The 23,511-nt window shown below is 33.2% G+C and overlaps 2 protein-coding genes across 3 annotated transcripts; one reads left to right on the forward strand and one right to left on the reverse strand.

Annotated features, from left to right (window-relative positions):
• Positions 1-194: 194 nt before the first annotated feature.
• LOC130896748 (BTB/POZ domain-containing protein 10) lies at positions 195-16,715 on the forward strand. 2 transcript variants are annotated; one of them, XM_057805042.1, is made up of 4 exons: positions 195-486; positions 8,055-8,443; positions 11,089-11,397; positions 12,404-16,715. In XM_057805042.1, exons 1-4 carry the CDS (start codon positions 302-304, stop codon positions 12,772-12,774), a joined length of 1,254 nt encoding a protein of 417 aa, XP_057661025.1. In that variant the 5' UTR covers positions 195-301; the 3' UTR covers positions 12,775-16,715. The 2 variants fall into 2 exon arrangements, with proteins under 2 accessions (XP_057661025.1, XP_057661024.1); XM_057805041.1 differs by having other exon boundaries at positions 204-486; positions 7,890-8,443.
• Positions 16,711-19,916, reverse strand: LOC130896749 (NTF2-related export protein). Its single transcript, XM_057805044.1, has 4 exons — positions 19,683-19,916; positions 19,546-19,629; positions 19,348-19,492; positions 16,711-16,947 (listed from the first exon to the last, which is right to left on the reverse strand). The coding sequence occupies exons 1-4, from the start codon at positions 19,689-19,691 to the stop codon at positions 16,769-16,771; spliced, it is 417 nt and encodes a 138-aa protein (XP_057661027.1). The 5' UTR covers positions 19,692-19,916; the 3' UTR covers positions 16,711-16,768.
• Between the last annotated feature and the right edge of the window lie 3,595 nt (positions 19,917-23,511).

Here is a 23,511-nt window from a genome sequence, read left to right on the forward strand (position 1 = left end):
GATTCAAAGAACACAAAATATTATTTTTGTTCTGTGATCCGAATAGATATGTAGAATTTTATTGCTAGCGATATACTGCTTTCAATAGTGTGTGTGAATAAATAGCATCAGTTATTGTATTATACAATTATATTAGTACCAAAATAAAGCACAAAGACATTGACAAATTATCAGATTTGTCGTTTGTCAAAATTATTCGTACTGTCAATGTCACAAAGTTTATTGACAGGTCATTAGAGAGGTCAGGAAAAGAAGGGTTTAAACACAGTTTAACATTTTCACGAATGTAGAAACACTATTTATGTTCTGGGTTGGTTCCAGAGAAAATTGTAGTGATTATTTGTACATATTTGTGAATTGTTTTTTACCAAAAGTTGAAATGGCTGGTACGAACGACCGTCATCTCTATCCTAACAATGACACTAGCAGTGATACTGAAGACTACACAGATGATAGGAGAAGAAGAGTCTTCAAAAATAGATTAAGGTATTTTTTTAAATTTACATTTTTTTTTTCATTTATATACAATGTTACTAGTAACATAATGTCAAGATTCTTGGAATGATTATGTACAAAAAAAACATGAACCTTCTAAAGCAAAACATGTCTGTATTTTATAATATCTACCACTTGATTGCAATAATTAGAGACAGTACTTTAACTTGGAAAATCTTTATATGGCATGAAAAACTAGAGGTATTGAAAAAAATATTTATTAGGATGACTTCTACCACTTCTAAAACCATGTTCTAATTTTCTATGTTTTCTATTTACTCTAAGTATTGTAATAGTATTTATTGAACTACTATTATCTTTATATGACTCACGTATCTTAGTCATGGTAATTTCAGTACAATTAATGGCTCTCTTTCTTAATTGTTGTTGGCTAACAGAACAAACACTTCATAACATTTTGAAAATTGTAGGTCAAAAATAATTATTTTTCTTTAATTTCTTATTTCTTAGATCTTTTGATATATTAATACATCTAAATGTTCTTGATTTTAGGTCTCTTCTGTTTTGAAATTATTAAAAAAACTAATTTTAAAACAGAAGAGACTTAAAATCAAGAACATTTAGATGCATTAAAATAATTGTTTTATTAAAAATCATTGTGTCTGAAATACTTAAATTATCACTTCTGAGTGTTGTAGTAAACAATTAGAAAAAATTCTGTTAATGAATATTTGCCTGTAATAACTTTATGAAAAATATTTTTATAAAATTTAATTCAAATTGAAAAATATAACACTTTCAAAATTAAACCAGACTATTGGGGTCAAATAAAAATTAAAAATAAATGGAAATGAAAAATCATATTATTTTATAATATAATAATTTTATCAGATGCGAACGTTATCACATAAGTAAACACCTATTTCGAAGAGAAATATGGCAAATATTATTTGGAAGAGTTTTAATCGTCAGCACATGGAGTTATGACAAAGTTTGGCACAAACCATGGAGCGTCTATGATAATTCGCTTTACCTAGGTTCATATGGGCTTGAGGATTGCTTTGTAGATAAGTACTTTATTTTTTAAAGATAATTGGGATTTCCTAACTATCAGCCAGTATAAATCCGTTAGTTTCAAACACAATTGTTTGCATTTGGTAAATATGTGTTAATTGCTTGTCCAGTTGCATGCCAAAATAGTTTACATCATCACGTTGTGGTAGGGCTTGACTGTTTAGAGTGACTTCTAGGCATTTGACTTTGCGATTGGTGAAGGTTACCTGAACTGATTTTTATTCGTTTGTTTTAATGTACCATTTCTTCAGCTATTTTTCTGTGTTGTTGAGATGGAGCTGTAATGTATTGGATGCAATTACAGGATCTCTGTGGGATGCTAGAATGGCTGTGTCATCTGCAAATATAGCTGATAATACATCATTGTTAGTTGGTGGATCTGCCTTGAAGATGAGGTAAAGCAGTGATCTCAGGCCGCTGCCTTCAGGTACTCCGGGACTTTATTTTGTAAAGTGGGGTTTGTCCATCATTGTAGTTAACAAAGAAATAGCGATCATGGAGGTAAGAATGAAGGATTTGGTATGATTTAAATGAAAGACCATCATGCCAAATCTTGTCAATGTCTATAAACACTGCAGAACAATGTTTTCAAAATCTTCGTTTATTATTTAGTTACACAGAGATCTTGCGTTAAAGATATAGGTTAAGTATTTTATGGCTTTGGGACTCAATTCTTGCAGTATTCTAGCTGTTATTAGTCCGTATCCAGCGGCTTTACGTGGATTTAGCTTTGTCCTGATAGCGTTTGTTACTTCCCCTATGGTAAATTTATCAATCGGAAGTTCTAGCTGAAAAGAGGATTATGTAAATCCAATCATTTCAGTATCTTTGTTTTCATTGGGATCCATTGGAAACGGCTAAAAGGCTGGCTTCAAATGCTTGCCAAACAGTGCCGCTTTCTCGCTATTAGTCGTAGCCCAATTACCTTCTTCTGTCCTAAGTGGTGGTGATGTAGCTGTGATTGCTTTATTTAGTTTGTTGCCTTCCAGAGTAAGTGGTTTGCGTTGCCGTTAAATTGCTCAGATATTTTTGTTGTTGCTGAGTATTCTCTTCAGCTTTTGTTGTGATCTGTTGAGTTTCGTTTTATCTTGAGGGGCTCGTAAAATGATTATGGAAAAAAAATGTCTTGTTTCGTTGTTAGATAAGACAACCCTCGTAAATAAAATATTTTAACATGTATTTGAAATTCTCAATTTCTATTATTTAATTTTTGGCGAGATAGGAAAGTAAATAGCATTTTAAAATTTCGAAGAAATCTATTTAATTGCCTTACACTGATAAATACGTTAAATACGTACACGACGATTAAAAGTTTATCTTTGTTGTATTTGAAATGGATTACTATTCAGTTTGTCGTAATTTCTTTAAATTACAGCGCATGTTAAGGCAAATACTTGATTAAATATTTTCGCGGACAATAATGTTTTCCAAAAATATTACGTAAAACACTTGGTTTATTTACATTAACTGATTAAATTTCTCTAGAACGAAATTAAATCAACAAATACGTTCTTTTAAAAAATATGGTTTTAATACATATTCATTAATTATAATAATTTTGTTCCAACTTTCCTAAGTTTGCCCTATATGTGTGGACTGGACCCATCATAATTTTTTATGGGTACTAAGTATATTCTTTATATTATTAATGTACGTACTTATTTATTATTGTTTCTGGACTATTAGAGACTAACAGTAAAATAAATTAGGCAAATATTATCGACTTTTTTAATCCTTTTAAGCATTTTAACAAAAATGTACTGAAAAGAGACACTGTAATAACTGCTAACACAAGACGTAATAAACAGGTTTCAAAGTCCGCTGTCGCCCTGTAACAATTTGTCACCACTTTAATTTTTTATTTACCCCTGTATGGGAATCAAACCAAATCATTCCTAAGAGAATTATCTTCTTTAGTAAAAAAACTGAACCTTCGGCACTAGCTAAAGAGAAAACGTTAAGGGGTTACTGCACTCCTAACACTGTGGGCCGCAAGTGCTTACAAACGCCTGGACTAGGAGTTTTTCTGCCTTGTCCACTCCTTTCTTACCCTTTGTAGTTAGGCCGCTTTCTATACTAACTATAACATTAATAATTCAACGATAAAAAATAAGAATGAATAATAAATGAGACTAACTAATCAAAGATAGAAAAAGAACAAAGACAAACAAATGAAATATATATAAATGCATAATCTACAAAATTATGTTTATCTGGGACGAATCGAATTTTTGAAAACATTACCTAAGACTTCTCGTTTGTTTATATTTAATCTTAAATTCTTTATCTGAATTAATCACTCCATAGATTTACAAAAAATATATAATTATACGTGTATTACTGCCCGTAAACATTCAATCTTCAATTATTCCTCAAAATTAACATTGAATTACATATTTAAAAAATATCGGTAATGAGTTCTTTGCGAGTTCACGAAAATTACAGAATTTCAAGTTCCTAGCATTACTAAACTTTGAAAAAATACATACCTCTATAGGGATTATATGTATATTAACTCAATACTGTTTAATGATCAATAGAGAACAATTTGAATATTTGCTATAAATTTTCTTCGTTTTCTTCTAATGTATATTTATTCTTCATCAATTATTTTGTACTAAGTAGAATCTTTTTATCTAACAATGAATACATGCGTTACTGCATATTCAGTATATTTATTGTTTTGTATTTTTAATACGATGGCCAAGCGAAAACGAAATCTACAACATCTTGAAAACCCAGTAACCGATTGAATTTTTCAAAATAGATTTTTTTTCAATAGTTTGAAGCATGAATTGCACCGAAATAGCATCAAGATTTCAATGACTCATTAAAACTTTCACAGTATATGGAACAAAACTCTTTAGAGTTACAATAAATTGTTACAATTTGTAGACAAAAGCTGTTTAAAACTAAAAAGCAACCATAAAAATAACTAGATAAAGATACAAATAAAATAAAATTTCAATATACAGAAGAAAACCACAATGAGTAACAAAATTATAGGTAATAATTAGTATATAAGTCGTATAAATCTGCCCTCAAATTATTGCGGATTGCGGAAAAAGATAATATCGATTTGATTTCAATTGGCAAGTTATTGTGCATTTTTGTTGCATTGTAAATATTGAGCCCCCAACTAATTCTTAACGTGGAGTAGGTAGGAAAAGGTCGTGCTCCGCGTTCCTAAGTGGATAGCCGTGCAACGATCTTTCTAAAATTGGCGTGCTTACGAATCAGGCAAACAGATTCAAAGATGAATAAGGAAGGAAGAGTCAGGATTTTCTTAATCTTTCAAAGATGTCCCAGCGGTCCGAGTAAATATCCAACAGCTCTCTTTTGTAGTTTGAAGAGTCGCTCAAATTGAGTCGCACCACACGTCCCCACAAGGGAAGGGCATATCGGAGATGCGACTCAATAAAGGCATAATAAACTGTTAAGGAAGTGGATAAGTTCAGTTCTTTAAAAACTGATCTCAGCGCAAAGCAGGAGGAACTTAATTATTTAGATAAGGCGACTATAAGTAACTCCCATTTCAAGGAATTGTCCACAACAAGACCTAAAAATTTTACAGATTCAACGACGCGTCCATAGACGTCGCGAGTCAATGATGACGTAATACTGCAATTTGTTAATTAAAATATTATGATTAACACAATCGAAAGCCTTAAAAATCACAAAAAGTTGTTACAGTGGAGTGATGGCTGTTAAGGCTAGAGTACATATTATTATCATTTGTGCATGTGTTACTTAAAAACCCAAATTAATGGGTGGTAAATATTTTATATTTAAACAAAAATGATAAAAGCCTCTTTTTTACCAATCCTTCTATGATCTTAGATAACGTGGGTGCAATTGAGAAAAGTGACATTTTGAAATGAAACGTTAATTAAAGTGCAATCGGGCAGACTCGAAAATATTTTTAATGTAAGTTCAACAGTTCCAGATCAGTATTTATTTTTGATGTCATTAATTTTACTGCGAAGCTCCACTAAAACTACGGGCATAAAGAAGAAACTCTGTTGGTTAAGTATGTTCAAATCCTTATAGAAATATTTCTATCAAACGTCATTTTGAATATTGAATTTTGAAACCCATGAATTTAATGTTTTAAGAAGAATTAACAAAATTTAAAACCATAGCAAATCTCAATTAATTATTTCTCAGATGATGAATACATAAGTATTCGAAAGCTCTGAATATATATTAAAGTTAGTCTACTTTGGTGTTTCATTGCCACATTCCCAATAAGAAAACGCTCAATCTAATTGGCAAAGACTTCTTTCTAATTAATATTCCAATTCAAATTTATATCTTTCGCCCTATTATTTATGCCCACGGAGATTATAAAAAAATTTGTTAGTGAACAATTAAATCACTTTTTGAAAAATTGTGATTAAACTCTTTTTCTTCGAGCTCGACTCTTCAAAGTATTAAGAAATGAATTTGATGAACTCTCTTTAGCTGCGGCGCACACATACCGTAACAGCCAACAACCAACCTCAAATTAAAATTATAAATAATGGAGTTAGAGTTCAGGAAGTCTCAGAACTTTTTTATCGGGAATTTCCTCCTCTTTAACAAGCTTTTTTCAAAATTGCTTGAATATGTCTGTTTTCCTCTTGATTGTTCCTTTGTCGTTGTATTTCCATATATTTAGTCTTTTCGTAATTTACCCTGAGCCCGAGTATTTTCAATTAATTTTCCAGTCTTCTGTATACTTTTTTCGAGATCTGGGTAGTGTGAATAATAGGGGTCTCCCTACTCGAGCCTTATTTTTCCTTTTAAAATTCTTGATATCCTTCCTTACTTCCACCTTTTGATCTCAATTGTAACTATCTGTCTCACCTATATTTTCTAAACCCTCATACAAATTTGTTCTCTCTATTGTGTCATAAGCTTTATTATAATCTATGAATACTATATATAGTTCCCAATCTAACCTCATTGATGTTCACCGACTTTTTGATCATTAATCAGTTCCGTGTGTTTCTCATTATCCTAACCAAAACTTTCTAGGTTACATTCAGTGAAATATCCTGTAGCTGTCTCAGCAGGTCTTTTCACTTTTCTTATACATAAGGAATATGACTGCGTTGATCCAATCATCTCGTAACCGCCCTTCATTCTATATTTTCTTAGTTTGCAGAGTGCAGTTATCACTATATCGTTTTTATTATCTCCGCTTCTCTCTACTCTTTTTTTTTAATTGCAACATTGCACACTTTATCTCTGTAAATGGGGCTCTACAACTTCCCTTGCATCAACCTGCTCTGCAGCCTGTTGTTCCAAGATATCGCAGTTTCCTCTGTTGCAATCAAAAATTTATCGAAATATGAATTGTTCATTTCCTATGATTTCTTCCTCCTTATCCCTAGCAATATTGACTATGGAAAAAAGTTGAGCAACGAGTTTTCTTGAAATTTTGTGTTTCCAATGGAATTAAGCAAATATTTTTTAGGGGTCGCGAAATCAAGTATTTGAGTAGCAGAAAATATTCAGTGAAGGTCGCTCATCCATCTCTGTTATCATCAAAAAAGTTGAGGTAATGGTGCTGGAAAATCGTTTCGTCATCCGTTTGATAGTAGAGGCTCTCAACATCTCTTATAAATCAATTTAACATAATTTAGTTGATGTTGGTCGAGTAGAGGTGGCAATTTTTTTGATCAAACGTATCATTACTGATACGAGACGAGATATGAATAAGTCGAAAATGCCCAACAATCTAGCAAATTGCGCTTTAAAAATGATCCGAAAACGTCAATTACGTCAAATTCATTTGAAAATCAAAGTTAAACGTTCAAATCTGGTGTATTTATTAGCTAATTGATTCGTCTACGTGAAACAATTTGGATTTGTGGGCAGACAATTCTTGAATTTTTCTCCATGCGCCGTCACATTCCTTGATCGTGATAAATTTTTTGGCCAAACCTGAGAAGGGAGTAATCGCTTAGACACCGTATTCACCAGATTTGGCTTCCTGCGACTTGTTTCTCTTCTCGATACTCAAAAATCTGCTACCGGGAACGCTCGTTGAATTCATTGAAGCCATAAAAAGTGATTGGCTAAAGTACCTGAAGGTCATGGCCGCCGGAATTTACAACAAATATATGGAACATTAAATCAAGCGTTGGCATGCTTGTATCAGCCCTAAGCGAACCAATTTTTTTCAATTTATTATAATACGTGTTTTGCTCAGTAAAATTTGATCACATGGTAAAATTCTCGAAACTAAGTTTATTTAGTTTATATCGACGGAAAAATTATTAAATCGACATTCCAATGTCTTTCGTTTTCGTTTGGCTACTCTATTTAATCGAGGCAACAAATAACTAACTCTTGAATATTGCTTTGCGTAGTTATGGATCACTGTCGAAGCCGAAATCGTGCCTTGTTCAACGTTCCATGTCCCTCTCGGAATCTCGATGCCATTCCTTAGCTACGCCTAAGCAATCCCATTCTCGCACTAGACAAGAAAAATACGGAAAACATCACCCAGAGTACTCTGATCTGCTTCTTTTCAGATCCAGAGCAGTTCTACAGCCAGCCAACAACTCGAAAAATCAATGTTCACCTCAACAGAATACCATCGGAATAACTAACGCAGAAGATAGGGTAACTCTTGTTGTAGATAATACTCGATTCGTAGTGGATCCGGCGATATTTACCGCACATCCGAATACCATGTTAGGAAGAATGTTCAGTTCCTCTTTAGAATTCACGCATACTAACGAGAGGGGCGAATATGAAGTTGCCGATGGAATACCTGCTTCAGTTTTTAGGGCAATTTTGGAATATTATAAAGGAGGACTTATCAAATGTCCACCTTCTGTATCTGTACAAGAACTACGTGAGGCTTGTGATTATTTGCTTGTGCCGTTCGATGCGAATACTGTTCGATGCCAAAATTTACGTAAGTATTAAATTTTCATTTATTTAAATACACGAGCACTTATTTAGACTCAATTATCTTTTTTATTTAACAATATATTATTAAGTACGGCAATGCAACTCATGATCCCATCGTCGATGATGGAGAAGAAATTTCCGTCTTTGATATTTTTCAATCAGTACTGGAGATGATGAAAGCATAACACCTAGTTCTTCAACAACAATGAAGCGACGGAGATTGAACTAAATTTGGAAATAGTGAGTCAGATGTGGATTAGGCCTACTGGGGATACTACGATAAAAAACGCGCCACTTTCTCTACCTCTTGGTGGTGTTGAAATGAGTATTTCTGCCTAAACGTGTGTTGAACTACACTTTAAGGCGCCAAAATCTATAAAATTTCCAATTTTCGAAACTACCGGAAAACTTTACAAGTAAAAATACCCAATGAATGTACTATTAGGCATGACCTGACGAAAAGGTAGTTTAAATGTAGTAAACAGTCGTATAGAGACGAAAATGCAGGTTGGAGCACACGAAACCGCTACCAAACATGAAAATGGGCGAACTATCTGGTTAAGGATAATGAAAACACGTTATTTTAGCGTTTTCAAGGTCGTAGAATCTATTTTTGGATTGGTGGACTTCCGACTCTGCTTATTGAACTGAATTTATGAATTAAACCAAAAGTTTCCTTTCGGGGGACCTATTTTCTAGAGATCGTGGATTGGTCGAGACGTGGTACAGCATGAAAAAGTGAAAAATAGCACTGAATAACAAAAATGTGTAAAAGTGTTAGCAGAAATATTTTAACACGTCACAATTTCTTCCTACAGTCAAATGTTTTTTTTTTTCAACTACCTAACGTGGTGATGACAGTTCATTGTTTATTCGTTTGCTACAAAGGACAATTATCTTGTTTCGGATTCATTTAAGATGACGAGTAGAAAATGTAAACAAAGTTCTGATCGTTTTTGTTTGTGGACAGTTTATATTTTCAAAAAAGAGATGACACGTTGTAGTTTCGTTAAAAAGTGCATATCTTCATTATTTTGGACTTCCTTTTACAAATCAAAATAAAAAGTGTGTGCCTCATGTGTTTCACGAAAGCTGAGGAATGAATGGTCTTAGGTACTCCAATGATCATCAGGAAAAAACGTTCGCCTTCCATTTGGTTCACCAATGCAATGAATAGAATGTAGTAATCATTAAAATGATTGTCACTTTCGAAGACATAGGGATATAATAAAAAAAATAAGGCAAGTCTTACATACTCCGAAGTTCCGTCTGGTACTAAGCTCATATTACGAGGATGGTCCCAAAAGTAGCTCTATACACTTTTCCCGCGATGTTTAATACCCTTTTTATTAATAAGAATCGTCAAGCTCCTCAAAATAGCAATCTACTGCTGATATCACCTCTTGGTTGGGAAATCTTTGATCTTTCTGGAAACAGAAAATAATCTGAAGGGGCTAAATCTGGCGATTAGGGTGCATGAAGTAGCAATTCAAAGTTAATTTTATTACTCTTGTCCATTGCAATAACGGATCTGTGAGTTGGTGCATTGTCTTGATGGAACAATACTTTCTTCTTATCCAAATGCTACGGTTTTTGCTTTATACCTTCGCTCAAACGTTGCAATAAGGTCCCATAACACTAGCCGCTGATAGTTTTTCAATCAATGAAAATTATCCCACACGCATCTCAAAAAACCGATGCCATGACCTTCCATGCAGATGGAGTGGTCTTTACCTTCTTTGGAGCCGGTTCTCCCTTTTCAGTCCATTGTTTTGATTGTTCTTTTGTTTCGGGTTTGAAGTGATGGGCCACGTTTCATCCATGGTAGATGCAAAAATTCGACTTTATTTCTGAGAAGCATTGCCTTTCAGTCGACGATTTGTAGATTTTCTTATCGTCACCTCATTTGGTCGACCACTGCGATGTTCTACGGCCTCGTTTAAAGGAGCAGTCTCACCTAGAGTACAATCCAGTTTAGCTTTTCTATTGGTTGGGCTAACGCCTTTCAAATAAAAAACTTTGATAGGCTGGGCAGCCCACCAAGCATTTTTCAAGCTCAAATCTATGCAATTGAAAAATGTGCTCATTTCAATCTAGAAGACTATCGTAAACAGGAGATCATCATTCTGTCCGATAATCAAGCAGCCATTAGAGCTCTAAGCTTCAATATAATAAAATCCAAACTCGTTTGGGATTGCCGAGAAAAATTAAACGAGCTAGGCAAGAAAAATAAAATTACCCTCCAATTTATTCCAGGACATATCGGAGCGAATAGAAATGAAAAAGCTAATAAGCTCGCTAAAGCGGGGGAAAGACAAAATCTTCATAGGACCTGAATCATTCTCTGGTATCAGCTACAGAAAAATGGAAAAAGCACTGGGAAAGAAGGTAGATAGGAGCAAAACCAATTATTGGAACAATCTGCAGGGGCTGAGACAGGCGAAGACCGGGAGGGCAGGCTGTAATTTGGAGACCCCTGTCTAAGCTATCGTTTTCAAAGATTAAAACTTTCATTAATTATTTTCGTGATGCTTCTTCACTTTACTTCACTCACTAATCACTTTAATTACACTATATTTTGTTGGCTTCTTAGTAATTATCACGTTTCTTCTCTATACCCAATATATTTCAATCTAATTCTATTTGCAGGTGGTCTTTTACACGAACTATCCAACGAAGGTGCTAGATGCCAATTTGAAGTATTCCTAGAAGAATTGATTCTACCTCTAATGGTGAATTCGGCTCAAAGAGGTGATAGGGAATGCCACATCGTCGTCTTGTTAGATGACGATTCTGTTGATTGGGATGAAGAATATCCACCGCAAATGGGAGAAGAATATAGTCAAACGGTCAACAGTACTGCAATGTATAGATTTTTTAAATATATAGAAAATAGGGATGTGGCCAAACAAGTTTTGAAGGATCGAGGATTGAAAAAAATACGGTTGGGCATTGAAGGTATATTTGTCCATCATTTTGTTTTACCTTTCTAGTATAAAAAGTAAATTATTACGAGATTATTTAGAAAAATTGTTTGTACTTTTAGGATCTTTGGTTTGGTTTAGCACAAAGAACAAATATCTTAAAGATCTGTTTTTTAGTGTAATCTTTTGATTGATATTTGGGGTGTCGATTCTCAACAAATGTTTATATTACATTCTCGTTATCCTCCACAAGTCAATATAAATTCTAACAAACACGTTTTTAAGAATTGAATAAAAAAGTTCTATGTAAATAGTACGTGAATATTAAAATTTTAAATTCTCACTTTCTGTTAAAAAATTATCAGTATATGAACACTTAATTGAAACTATCACCTCGACAAGGTAATTGCAGAAGCCACTGTGGCTAATCTGTCTAGGTATTATAGGGGCAATGTCAACCGGCCCTACTACAGCCTTAGAGGCGCTAATGAACCTACCTTCCTAATAGTGAAGAAAGAGGCATTTAGCGACACCCATAAGCTAATCCTGACAGTAAAACTAAAGCCAGGATAGGTCTGATAGGTCACCTAAGGATTGTAGAGCTAATAAAGCTAGAAAACCGTGACAAGCCAATGGACCAAATGCATAGCATGCTGGACAAATATACCCCATTCTAAGTGGTAATTAATTACCGCCAATCATGGGTCAACAAAAATCTTTCGCAAGCTCAAAATGTATTTCTGGTACATAGACGGTTCGAAGCTAGCGCGAAGACCTGGACTGGAAATTTCTGGTTCAAAATGCAAGCTCTCTATACCTTTAGAAGCATCACTCACCATTTTTCAGGTAGAGTTGCTAGCAATAAACAAGTGTGGTTAGAAGTGTTCGGATGGAAACCTCTCTAAAAAGCGCACTAAAAAGAGACTATATCGATATATAAATGTTTTTTTTTTAGTTTGAGTATTTATCGGAGCACCCTCGTATCAATTATGAAACGATTCTTGTTAATTTTATACTAATGTTTGTATTCTATTTTAAAGGTTATCCAACATATAAAGAAAAGGTGAAAAAGCGTCCAGGAGGCCGTGCCGAAGTAATTTACAACTACGTACAACGTCCATTTATTCATATGTCGTGGGAAAAAGAAGAAGCGAAAAGTCGTCATGTGGATTTTCAATGCGTGAAATCTAAAAGTGTGACGAATTTAGCGGAAGCTACAGCAGATCCTGCATTAGAACTTGATTCTCGCGGAAATCCAATAGTATCATCGATGATGGCTGCTATTCAGCCAAATCTACCGACAGATCAGGGCGACGCGCCTTTAATGCCCGAAAATGAAGAAGGTGCTGTAGGAGGATTACCAGATATTGAAAATGTTAATAATTCGCCACCCGAAGAACCGAATTTGTAAAGTATTCGGTAGTGTTAGAATTTTTACAAAGTGGGAGAGATTAATTTCTTTATATATAGAAAGTTGTGGGGTTATGTTCAACTTGAAACGATTAGACGTAACTCCAAGGCTTTTGATATGTTTTAGTTGCAGTTATATTTTAAATTATGAGATTTTTTATGAACTATAATTTAGTAAAAAATTTAATTGTGACCGTGTTTATTCTTGGGTAGAAGTAATACGAAATTCACAAGTTTTGCATCACCATTGTAATCCTGGAAATTAATTACATTCGGGATAAACGTAGGGGCTTTTTTGGTGGGACCAACCAATAGCAAAATCTCTATATGACTTGAGAAAAATAGTGTTTGAATACGGATATGAAAAAAACGAGACCCTTCACAGAACAAAATTGCTTGTCACGCAGCTGTTAGGCATCTATAAACCTTTAAGGACACTAAAGATTGACCATATCTTATTGAAGCTGTGTAGCATGAGTAACTCAAAACAGAAGGGGTTAATTATAGGTACTAGTTTTATCTTTTGAAATTAACTGTATTTAACATCAGTAGGTAGTTATCCAATTAGAAGAGCTTGTCAATGCTGCTTTTTTCCTTCAACAACTAATCACAAATCTAGTAAAATACATATGCCAATGTTTTCAAGTTGTAATAGCATTATATCAATTTTTGAGACACAATTCCATTGAAGTAATATTGTGGGTTGATATTTGTTGCCTATTGTAAGCTTTGGCTATGGAGAATTGCTTGCATTATGTATAAAAGCCTTAAACACGTATGTAGAATGCTTAGGCAACTTCATTTTGGTACAATATGTCATCACAAATAATTTTGACATCTGTTTGTTAAATGATAAAACCTTGTATAAGATTGTTAGCGACATTGAGATATTTGTCTATAAATGATAGTTTTTAATCGCTTATACTAGATTTATACATTTTTGGCTTCCTCGACACTTCAACATTCATAACTATGTTGGGCATTCGGGAGTTTTCCATATGTTGAATATTCCAGACCATTAGATTTTTGGAGCTTTGATGAAATTAAGAATGTCTTGATTTTGTAGAATGTTTACCATATGAGACTACTGGGATTATAAGAGTTTTATAGATCTGCATTTTGGCGGCTTATTTTTCAATAGACTGAGATTTGCAAAATTGGATCTGAATCCAGCTTATATTTATTTCTTCATGAATGTCGAGCAATTTGCATTGTTCTATATGTGTATGGGAATCTTCCATGTTTATCCTGTATCCTTGTATACAACTTGACCCGAAACAATGATTCCTCACAGTAATACGTGTCTTTGGTAGTGACAGGTTCATATACTCTTTGACCCATTACAATTCCAAAATATTTGTGATGAAAAATCGTCCCAGGTTCGATCCTTTAATCTTTTTATTTGATCACTACAAGTCTCTCCGATCCATTGGCTAGTGGATAGACGACGACATGTCGAATCATCTCATATAACAATTTTTAACTTGTAGCATGCTGTAAGGAGACATATTTTGTGTCACTTCTTGTCTTCTATGGAAATACTGTGCAGAATCGTGTCTTTATAATTTATTAATAATTTATTTGATTTGCTTCCTATGATTTAATTTTTAAAATACGATGTGATGCAAAACTTCTGAATCTATTTGTATTATTCAATTGTAACATGGGTATAAGAAACATATTTAAAATTTTACCTATCATAAACAAACATATATCTACTTTTTATACATTTTGGTGTTTATATGGGCACAAAAATATTTGTTGACTATGTAGATTAGGAATTTTTGAAGAACTTTTAACGTCGCTTGACATGAAGAGAGAGTGAGATTTCTTAAAGATGTGCTGGTTATTGATTGCGCCATATATTTCAGTTGAATGTTGATGAAGTTGAGAGTAATTAAAATTATTATTCGCACTTGTATTAATTGTCAGCAAATAAGAAGTGTGAAACAACTGTAGGACGAAAGCCATGAAAAAGGCATCTGTACATGAGACGCATGAAAATAAATTGTTTTAAGATGTCAAGATGTGTGTGCTGCCTACTGTAGACGCAGTAAAATGGCTTTCTCGCGATTTCTTTTCAGGAATACTACAAAATAAATCCGTATAACAGAAACGTGATTTTATTGTACATATCTGTGACTGCTCACAATTTTTTGAAGCGATTTATTTTAAAATAACGACTGCGCAGCTTTTTGGCATGACAACTTTTTTAACAGCTATAATTTTTTACTCCTAATGAGCCATTGAATTTTTTTATTATCTTTTATAACTGCTATAGAACTACGAAGTATCTTTGAGGTATCGATTTTTGGCCAAATGGAATACTTTTTAAGTGGAAAATGAACAAATTTCCTAAAATATAAAATAATCTTGGCTAACTCTAATAAAGATTTTCCAAATAAATGGCATGTACAAAAATTCAATATTTGTTGGGTTATTGAATTCAATAAAACTAGCACCAAACTTTTCTTTCAATCTTAGACAAATCAGATGGAAAACAATAGAAGTTATTAATAAGACATTTAGAAAGGAGTGAAACAAGAATAAAATGACGGTACTTGCAGTTAAAGGCGATAATGATACTTGTTCTGGTAGACTTTCAAACACAATAACGCCAGTGATTTTTATCTTATGTGATTAAAGGAGATCGTCGCTTAAATGTAGGAGAACTTGATTTTGGAATACCAAAAACTAATATTTAGAGAATGTTAAGAGAAAGATTATTACTGGTGATAGATCATGGGTTTAGAGCTGATTCAGAAACAAAGAGACAGTTCAGCATTCTGAATTTAGAAAACCAAACACCACGTTAAAACCGAAAACAAAGATAGTCCACAATAATGTAAAGGACGCACTAAGGAAAATTCCTAAAACTTGCAGAAAGCAGAAACACGACTGGGATCTTGCCACTGGAAGAACAACATAGCTGCGATATGAAAGTAGAAGAGATTCTAGAACAGATCTCGTATATTGGGTCTTTCATTCCGGTGAACTTTCTCATACTCCATGTCAAGCGGTCTTATATAAAATAGGACGTGGTTACTTCCTTATTTAAAACTCACGCCACCAAGTGATTAATAAAATTAAAGCCTTGATATTTGTCGCAATATCTTATTTAAGGTTTTTGTAGTGACTATTTCCACATCAGCAATGTAGTGTATGAAGGCAAGAGTGCCTGATCAATGTGAAGATCTATATTTACTTCAAACGTTAGGTGATCGCTACTTAATGTGCAGTGGATACCGTAGTGTGCAGAAGAAACCCTCCATAGCAATCAAGACGCCTAAAAACAAAGTACAAGGACAGTGACTTAGGCGATCTGCACACAAACATTCAAATTCAAATTAATTATCCATACTTAGTCCTATGTGCTTTTTTACGTTATTTTTAATCTTGGAACCAAATACTCTTTATTATATGAAAAATTAGATTTGTGCTAACAATGATGGAAAAGCGCACAGAATTTACAAATATCGGCTATGTCAGTGAATTGATGAGAAAGGCGGTACCTTCGAGATGTTTTTTAAAATCCATGAGACTTCGAATCTACCTTTAAAAAAAATCGGTATTTTTTATACTTTGTTATGATTTCTTAAAATAAGGAAATAACCAAGCCCCACCTGTTCCAAGTAAATATTTCTTGGAAGGTTTGTTGTCATTAATATATTACTATTACCTTATTGTTGATTTTGTTATTGAAACTGTTAGAGAAAAGACAGTAATGGATGTTCAGGTGTGATTTCAAGTCAAGAACAGTTACTCACTTTAGCACTTGCTCAATAATCGGTATTTTACTGTATATGTGAAATTGATGTGATCAAAATTGTTGTGTATTATTTAGGAGTGTTCCGTAAATTTCACACTCCCTGCTTTTTATTATGATAGCCTAGAATTTTGTACTTGTTTTATTATAAAATGCAAATAAATATATACATTCTATTTATCAATGTTTTATTTAAAAAGAATCTTAAACTAATTACAAAACGTTGAGTTTAACTATTTTTAGTATTTAAAGGCTCTTGAAGTCGAAAACAGTCACTAACAATTTTCCACTTATCACCTTGTGCTGTAACAATAAAGTTCTGTTGAAACGTTTTCGTTGGTTTTTCTTGATATTTTACATTTCCTGAAACTTGAATCATCAAAGTTATTTGTCCGTTTACTGCAGAATCTAAAACCAAAACCATCATAAATATATAGAAATGTTCTCCAAGAAACTTTTCTTTATTAAAAAATTCTTTATTCACAATAAACGAATCAATGTCTATGGAAGAAAATTCGTGGAAATTACGAAGTGGGCGACATCTGTTGATGTTCTTTCAAACTTCAACAAAGCCAGAATATGAACTAGTTCTGTTGTTTTATAAACTATGTTTAAAGTACTTTTATCAGATAAAAACAACCACACATCCATAAGGTGCACTTCGAAAACAATAAAAACGTGGTGAACGTTGTAGTGTTACAAATGTACTAGATTTTAAAATCCGATTCTACTGGTCAATATAATTCTTGTGCATCTTTTTGGTAGTTTCAGGTAGATATTCAAGTCTCTCCCTTCCATACTTACTAGTCCACTCATTATAAGAGGTTGACCTCGGAAAATCGTCATACTCAGTATATTACTTCGTAAAAACTTGTATTTTGGTATCCTAAAACTATTCTCAAAATTCACACATAATTGGATGGTCGCAAGTTTTAAAGTCAGGGGTGAAAGTTAACAAAAATCGATTTTTGAACTGCTACTGGAGGCGCTGAGTATTCACACTTCAGTAGGAGTGGCGAAACTGCCAATGAGGGCGCTAAGTATTCACATTTCAGAGGTGGTCGTGTTAGAGACTTCAGGAAATCGATTATACAGTAGGGAAAGGAAACTGCTACTGGAGGCGCTGAGTATTCATACTCCAGTAGGAGTCACGAAACTGCAACTGAGTATTCACATCTCAGTGGGGGGCGTGTTATGACCTTCAGCCAATCAAGTAGGAAAACAATTTGGAAAGTTGTTACTGAAATTGATAAACGCGCATGCGGTAATTTGCTAACTCGAGATTTGAGAACTGCAGCCCTTACTGTAGAGCTTTCACTGAACAAGAGCTAAGTTTTTGCACACCATTTAACCCCGCTTGTTACACGCATCTGTTTGTCGCACAGTTTATTAACCGTTTGTGCCTCACTTGGCAGTTATTAAATTAGTAACAGTAGTAGTTTATGCTTTTCGTATCATTGCTTTTCCCAGCTTTGTTATTCTTGTATTTCCATATATAGTTTATTTTTCTTCTAGTTTTAAATATAGGAAATTATGTTTAACCGTTGTTCCGCTTTCTTATTCGACTCAAAAGGTTGGTGAGTAACACAAGTAGTAAATACCCACGTTACCGATCCATACAGATTCAGCGTATTTGTCATCACCATACTGACCCTTGAAGTATTTAATTTTTTTCACTGACATTGCCCAGTGCAAGTAGAGCATACCATGATAAAAAACTGGTGCTCATAGCAATCTGATACCTGAGCTTTGGCGTCAAACTGTCACACGAGCGACGAAAGAGCGTTACTAAATTGTTGAGTAGAGCCATTTTTTAGCAACATTTCCTTCAGGTACATTATTTTTAAGTAAGTGTGTCCTATAAAGTTCACACATTCCATTTCTATTTAATTCATTTTTCAATTATTTTCTGTCTGAGCACTATTTTGTGTAGTGAACTTCTTAATATGATCTCAAAATCTTTATTTTTCAAATTCAGAAATCACAAGCAACGAAAGTGCATTGAAACAATGAGAGTAAATAGAAATAGAATTCCAACTGAGAAAAAATCTAAAATATTACAAAAAGGAAATCACATAGCAACGTACAGAAAAAACAAATGATATTGAAATGGAAAGATAATAAAGATATTGTAATGAGAAGAACGTTTCATGATTTTATTAAGAAATTAGCAAAAGGAAAAAAAACATATGAAAATCTTAAACTCAACTTTCTCTTAGATTTGGGAGAACAAATGGTAGATCAATATGCCACAGAAAGAGAGGTTTGTGGACGAAGACTTAAAGTACCAACAACATCCACAGATCCAATACCCCCAACTACAAAAGAAAAGCTCTCAAAACATTGTGTAGTATTATCCAAAAATGGGAAAAGGTAAGAGAACAGGTGTTGGTGTGCTGATTTTCATATTGGACTTTGTATGGCACCATGCTTTAAAATTTACCATATGAGAAATGAAAGATATTGACCTGAATTGAGAAAATATATCATAAATATTCCTTTTGTTAATATATCATGTTAATAAATATCATCCAATAAGATATTTTTTGAAATACTATGCCCAAAATGTATATATACACTAGCAGATAACAAAACTTCCGGTTCTTCACAATATCATCCTACAGGTGAGTTGTTATCATGGTTATGTCTCTGTACTTTTACAATGCACATATTTTTTTATATTTTTTTAGTACATCATTAAAATCAAAACTGTAAAAATAAGATATTGACATTCTAGACATTGGTAAAAATACCAACTAGGAACCTACAGAAACTGAAAATGACATGATAATTAATTGGTTTTTGTACCTAATATTGGTTGAGCATCCAGAGTGCTAATCTCATGATCTGTAGGCGGTAAATCAATCATAAATTTTAAAATATTTTCATTTCCAGTGACACCATTGCCATTCCAGGATAATAATCCAGTGTCCATGTATAATCTGGATATTAACTAGAAAAAACTTAATTATTAATTTATTAATTTTCAATTTCTTATATACTTACATGTCGACGTTTATCAACTGTTTCATAATACAATTTCGTAAATTCTTCAGCAACTCTGCAAGCTTGGTCAATCTTCGATCTTACCTAAATTCGTAGAATATAAATTTATAATGAAAAGGTTACTTCACTATACTCACATCATCCATATTTCAATGTTTTATTGAAATTTAATATCAAGAATAAATAAATATCACAGCTTATGTGAATAATATTTTTATTTTCTATTCATCGATGTTTTTACTAATTCTTCTTCTCTGAGTCTTTTGGTTGCTTAACAGTGCTGCTCTTGTCATCAGTCAATGTATGGATTTACTGGTCGCTTAGTACTATGTTATTTAACCATATAAAATTTTTGAATAATTATATTCAGGAATGTTTGTAGTTGACTTCCACAATCCAAGTATATACCTAGAATAAGCTATAGCTGGAATAATTTTGATAAATAGCGTTCTAAATGCTGGGTAACCTTATTCCTGGTATAAAATAGATAACTTAACTTAAGTGAAGTTTAAACCTCAAATGTCAGTTTAAATTACAGATACCGATTTTTTCAAGTTTTATAGATGGCGTTTACTGGCAAACTTCAGTTTACACGTTACCGTTGTTCCGGAGGTAGTTTAAACTTTAGTTTAATATGAAACGGAGGATCCGTTTTGGTAATGTGTTTGAAGATTCGCACTTTATATTTGATAACTCGACGATGTTGATGAGGAAATTATAAACATTGCCGACGCGCCGATAAAACAAAAAAATTTCTTTAAATTGTTCCATTTATTTTTTAAATTTGTTGTCCTTGTTGTTGTTGAAAACATTTCCTTGTATTTTTTCACAAGGTTCAGCAAAAGTACTAGATGTTCATACTACTTTCTGAAACAATTTATCTTCGAATCAAATTTCGTAAAAGGTTTGGTTATATTTTTGATATCTGCCAGAAAAATGTATGTTTCACTGTAACCTGTGAAATAGAGCAATATTGTTTATCCTTGGTTTAATCTAGAGATAAAATCATAGTTTAAACTTCAGTTTAATCTCCACTTTTACCCTAGATTGTGAAACTGGCCCTTAGAAGTTGATCTCTAGCTAAATTAACAACAGTTTACGTATTGTTTTATGAATGATATGATCGTTTTTTTATAGAAATTTGTTGATTAATCAATATAGTCATAGAGACGCCATTCAGCGCTTAAATATATCTCATTTTCAACTTTCAGTATATCGACAAAATCGCGTTCTTAATATCATCACCACGACTTTGTCATTTGAAGACAATGTGGCCACATGAGAGTGGCCGCCATGTTTAACACAAACTCGATTGATTTAGCATTTTTTTTTCTCATAATAACGCTTACAATATCGTAATTTATATTCTCAAATACTTAATAAGTTTTCAAGAGATTAATAGTATTTTTAACTAAAAAAAATTACGAAAATAATTTATTTTGTGTCGTAGTTTGGGTTAAACATGGTTGCCACACCGCATGTTTTCCTTACTTCTTTTTTATTGTGGATCTATGATTTCCATCTGTTCTTCGAACCATTTTCATTTTTTCGTTTCTAATATATTTATCCATTATATATCCTAGGTGACTTGGAAGAAATATCATATATTTTCAATTTTTTAGGCTCCTATAAACGCCGTTGGTCGTGTACAGCGTCTCGATTCTTATTATAGAAATGTACTGTTGTGGTCTTTTTCAGAAGCTGACGTTGGCGTGTGGATACCGTAGGCGCCATTCAAACACTTTACGCCGCGTCTCTAGTTATTTTGAACCTTTGCAGCGTGAACGCCGTATCTGGCGTCAGCACAAAATGTTGAAACTCAATAAAGAAAAGACGAATTATTGATTGAATCAGTCCAATGTTACGATCAGCTTTTTCTTCAGGTGATATGAGCTTAGGATGGTTTTTTGATGGCAGTTTTATTATATATTCCCGCAGTTCTACGATATGTTTGAATTGTTCTTGATTGACACGAAAATATTTAATAAATTTAGTATTGTTGTCTTTTAATTGTTTCATTATCGAAATCTGGAAACATCCTTCTTTCTCCCTCTTCATGACTAATCGGTACCTCGTTGCTCTAAGTTTTTTTGTATGCAATCGTGTTGAGCCTCCTCTTCAAGTACCACAAGCGCCGCCAAAAGGGTCGAATTTTTATCCATTTTATATCACACGCTAACACTGTTTGTCGACTACTATTGTTAACAAGACGTCGTCGTTCACGTATGTATTGACCGCTGACGATGTCCCTGGGGATCAGACATTGACCGGAACGTTTGCTTTTCAATTATATTCAACCAAACAAATTAACACATCAATTTAACACGTGAGGATCTTATTGGTGATATTACTCTAACCTGGGCTATTTATTTTTATCTCTTCTCAATCATGGCTTGTTCATATTTCTGGTATATTTAATTCAGTTACGGGCTCTTATGTCTTGTAAAGTTTCTTTAAGCATGCCTCTCAACGTGCATGGTATAATTTTCTTCTGTTTAAATTAGTCGCCGTCCGATGTTGAATCGTCCAAAGGAAACTGACTGGGAAGCCGTAAAAGGATCTTCAAATCCTTGAAGAGGACTTTACATTATGATCTGTTGTACTGTGTACTGCGGAGGTGTAGCCTTGGAGTTAAGTGCTTCGCTGATTCAGATTATGGCAAAGATTCCGACGCGACGCTGAAGATCTGGATTTGTTACTACTTGTGGTGGAGCTACCATTACATGGATGAGTTGCAAGCAACCAATCGTGGCATTGAGCACAACTGAAGCTGAATATGTGGCTGCAAGTGAAGGCGCGAAGGAAGTAGTGTGACTGAGTAGGTTGCTGAACCTAATAATAAGCCTGGAACCCACAGTTTCATCGACGGACTAAGTACATAGAGGTGTGCTTCCACTTCATGCGGGAAAAAGTCATGAGTAAGCAGATCAAGCTGGAACATATTTCAAATCAATATGTTCACGAAGAGTCTTTCTGCATTCTAAACTAATAGGAAATCTATTGGAGTCTTCGAGTTTGGGGGAAGGCGTTGGAGCTACCTACTTGGTCAAACATAAGACAACAACAATGTCATTACCGTTTGAATATTGATTTCTCGGAAACGTTTCTGTAATTATCTATTTTTCTTTTGATATTGACGTTCAATTTTGTATGTATGTTTAGTCATTTTTAATTACACTGTCAAAAGTTATATCTTTTTTTAATTTGAATTTAACCCAAGAAAATGTTCATGAGTGTGACTATTATCCTTAAAGAATTTAGATATCTAAATAATTGCATATGAAAAAAGAGATGTTTCAGAGGAAAGAAGAATGAACTAACCAACGAACAACCTTTATAATATCGTTAGAGTATATCAAAACTGGTCTATTCAAAGATTATATACTGGGTCTATTTCAGGACTTCCCACTGCATCCATAATTACGTAATAAATTAATTCATTCGTTACCTGAGGACCTCACTGTAAATTGACATGAGAAACAAAGTGTGAATCGAATAAAAATGGTCATATGAAATAAATAAAATGTTAACGAAAAAAGTACTTTTAATCCGTTCACTACATAAATAAATAAATAACAAAAAATATATTTTAAACATTTGTAAATTAAAATTATATAAAATAGTTTTATAATTATTCGACTTCCGTCCATGATTTTAGAATAAAACTTGAAGAATCAATTAAGAAAGACCACATTGTTGTTTTTATACATTTGTGTACTGACAATCGTTAAATATTTAAAAATACAGGAATTAGTGAAAGTGTGGATACAATAATAACTCTTTTACCTCGAAAAACGTAAATAAAATTCAGATTAATGACTTAAAAAAAAAAAGATTTGGCGCATGGCAGTGTCACCTAATGCAAAGTTAAAATTAGTTATTTTGAAATAAAATTTTTAATTCATTTTCAATTACCCAGGTACTACTTTAGATAATTAATACATTTAAAAGTTTACACATGTTAAT

This window comes from Diorhabda carinulata, chromosome 7 (assembly GCF_026250575.1).
Source record: "Diorhabda carinulata isolate Delta chromosome 7, icDioCari1.1, whole genome shotgun sequence".
In the NCBI taxonomy this organism is placed as follows: Eukaryota; Metazoa; Arthropoda; class Insecta; order Coleoptera; family Chrysomelidae; genus Diorhabda; species Diorhabda carinulata.